The sequence below is a fragment of the Cyprinodon variegatus genome, unplaced genomic scaffold, assembly GCF_000732505.1.
Source record: "Cyprinodon variegatus isolate N-32 unplaced genomic scaffold, C_variegatus-1.0 Scaffold630, whole genome shotgun sequence".
NCBI classification, from domain to species: Eukaryota; Metazoa; Chordata; class Actinopteri; order Cyprinodontiformes; family Cyprinodontidae; genus Cyprinodon; species Cyprinodon variegatus.
This window is the reverse complement of record NW_015151083.1, coordinates 467543-469712: the sequence shown is the minus strand read 5'-3', so window position 1 is coordinate 469712 and position 2170 is coordinate 467543. Positions and strand designations below refer to the sequence as shown.

At 35.7% G+C, this 2170-nt stretch overlaps 1 protein-coding gene across 2 annotated transcripts in view; it reads right to left on the bottom strand.

Moving 5' to 3' along the window:
• Positions 1-2170, bottom strand: part of LOC107096530 (interferon-induced, double-stranded RNA-activated protein kinase-like) — a 20165-nt gene that overhangs the window by 11444 nt on the left and 6551 nt on the right. For both annotated transcript variants that reach the window (XM_015393230.1, XM_015393231.1), the window contains exon 8: positions 1496-1551. In XM_015393230.1, coding sequence (XP_015248716.1) covers positions 1496-1551 — 56 coding nt within the window. The remainder of the gene's footprint in view (positions 1-1495; positions 1552-2170) is intronic.

Below are 2170 nucleotides of genomic sequence, written 5' to 3'. Positions count from 1 at the left end.
GTTACATTTACACTTACGCTCATATTTTCCAGACAAAAAGTTAATGGCGCATCTCCGAAATGTCCCGGCGCAACAACGCTTTTATTGGTTCCGCTATCGGGACGGAACCAATAATGGCGAGACATTATTATTTTTTTAAATAATAAAAAAAAATGTGTCAATTTTAATGTTTTATTTAGATTACAAAAATAAATCGGAATAAAAATAATCCAATTTATGATGTTTTAAAAATTAAGACCTACGAAAGACTGATTTAAGACATTTTAATACCAATTAAGGCCCTAGTTTTATATTGAAGAATTCAATGCCTTTTAAGACTTTTTAAGGACCCGCGGGAACCCTGTCATCACATTGCATAATATAACTCTTTCTTTATAAAGTTCTTTCATATTACAACCAAGTCCAACCACGTCCCCCAATACTAAGATAAAAGAGAATAGGAGGCATGATTTTCATTTTGAAAGTATGAAGATAACATTTCACCCATTGAAATAAGGGATGTAAGAGGGATGTAGGCCTACATATGCAGAGACACTTTAAACAAATGAAAGATTCTTAAAATGAATTTTGAAATGCTGCAGAAGCCAATGAAGGGAGGCTGAAACATTTAGCATGTTTTTGCAAAGTCTAAATCAATCCCCTGCATTCTGGATCAACAGCATGTCCTAAACACAGGTCTGGTTGTATCTTAACAAAAGTGCTTTATAAAACTGTATCCGAGAGGTAATCCAAAGCATTAATGAATGTTTCAAGAATACCTTTGGAAAGAACAACGTTGTGTTTGGTAATTGTCTAAACTAAAAATCGCAGATTCATTCAACTGTGTTTACCAGACTGTGGAATTTTAACAAGGGATCCATCTCTACATCCTTTTTTTTTGGTTCCTTTTTACAGAAATTGAAATAGTTCAGAGCCATTGCTCAAATATTTTTTAGGAAGAAAATCCAGGGGTCTCATTTATCACACAAAAAAGGACTCTGAAAATTGTGTACTCCACCTTTTCCACACAAATGTTGTGATCTATAAAATATCAACTTACGGTAGCTAGAAAAATGTACTATCCCTCACTTAAACACATACCCCTCTTTATGAGGACGTGGATTTTTGAAACAGGGCAACACAGCTGTTGACTGAGGTCGGGAACTGAAGCCAGATTGCATCATAATTACTCTTTAAATGTAGATTGACTTAATCAGAACCAAAACCACTGTGTTAAATGCTTGCAGTGGTGGGTCATAACTAAATAAAGTCTATAAGTGTTTGCAATATTTTAATGTTTGTTACGCAATCATAATTCTCTTCCCAGAGTTGTACCATAGATCAGGTGTGAGTCACTTGTAGTAATTGTTGTAAACATTTAAATATTGCTGTGACACCCAGGTGTAATGATGTACGATGGATGCATTGAAGCTGCTGGAAGAAAATTCCTCTAAAACTACTACATATAAAAGACTTTTACTAGTTTACTCTTTGAGAAAACTGCGAACTGCCTCACTGTATGCTTGTTGGAGGGGAGTTCTTGGATTGCGCACCATCATTGGACCTGGCAACCTGAAAACATAAAGAAAAGCCGTTACTACATGTGGCGGTTCGACATTAGCAACATTGTTTTTGTTATATTTCTTTATAGAAGCAAGCAGCAGGTTCAATTGTCAATGTTGAATCTTATGGTTAAAAACTTTCTCCACTGAAAAAGACCAAAATATGGCGCACTATCATTACTGCAGAGAGGGCCGGTTCCTCATCCTACCATCACTCATTAAAAGAAAAAGATGCTTTAACACTCTTGAAGCAGAGACTGAAGCAGCAACTCTCCTTTAGCTAGGACATAGGCGTCCTTTCTTGCAGACCCCACTGTTTGCAAGGACGGATGTCTATACTACTGTTCAAAAGTTTGGGGTCACATTGAAATGTCCTTATTTTTGAAGGAAAGGCACTGTATTTTTCAATGAAGATAACTTTAAACTAGTCTTAACTTTAAAGAAATACACTCTATACATTGTTAATGTGGTAAATGACTATTCTAGCTGCAAATGTCTGGTTTTTGGTGCAATATCTACATAGGTGTATAGAGCCCCAGCGACTATTACTCCAGTGTTCTAATTGTACAATGTGTTTGCTCATTGATGTAGAAGGCTAATTGATGATTAGAAAACCCTTGTGCAAATAT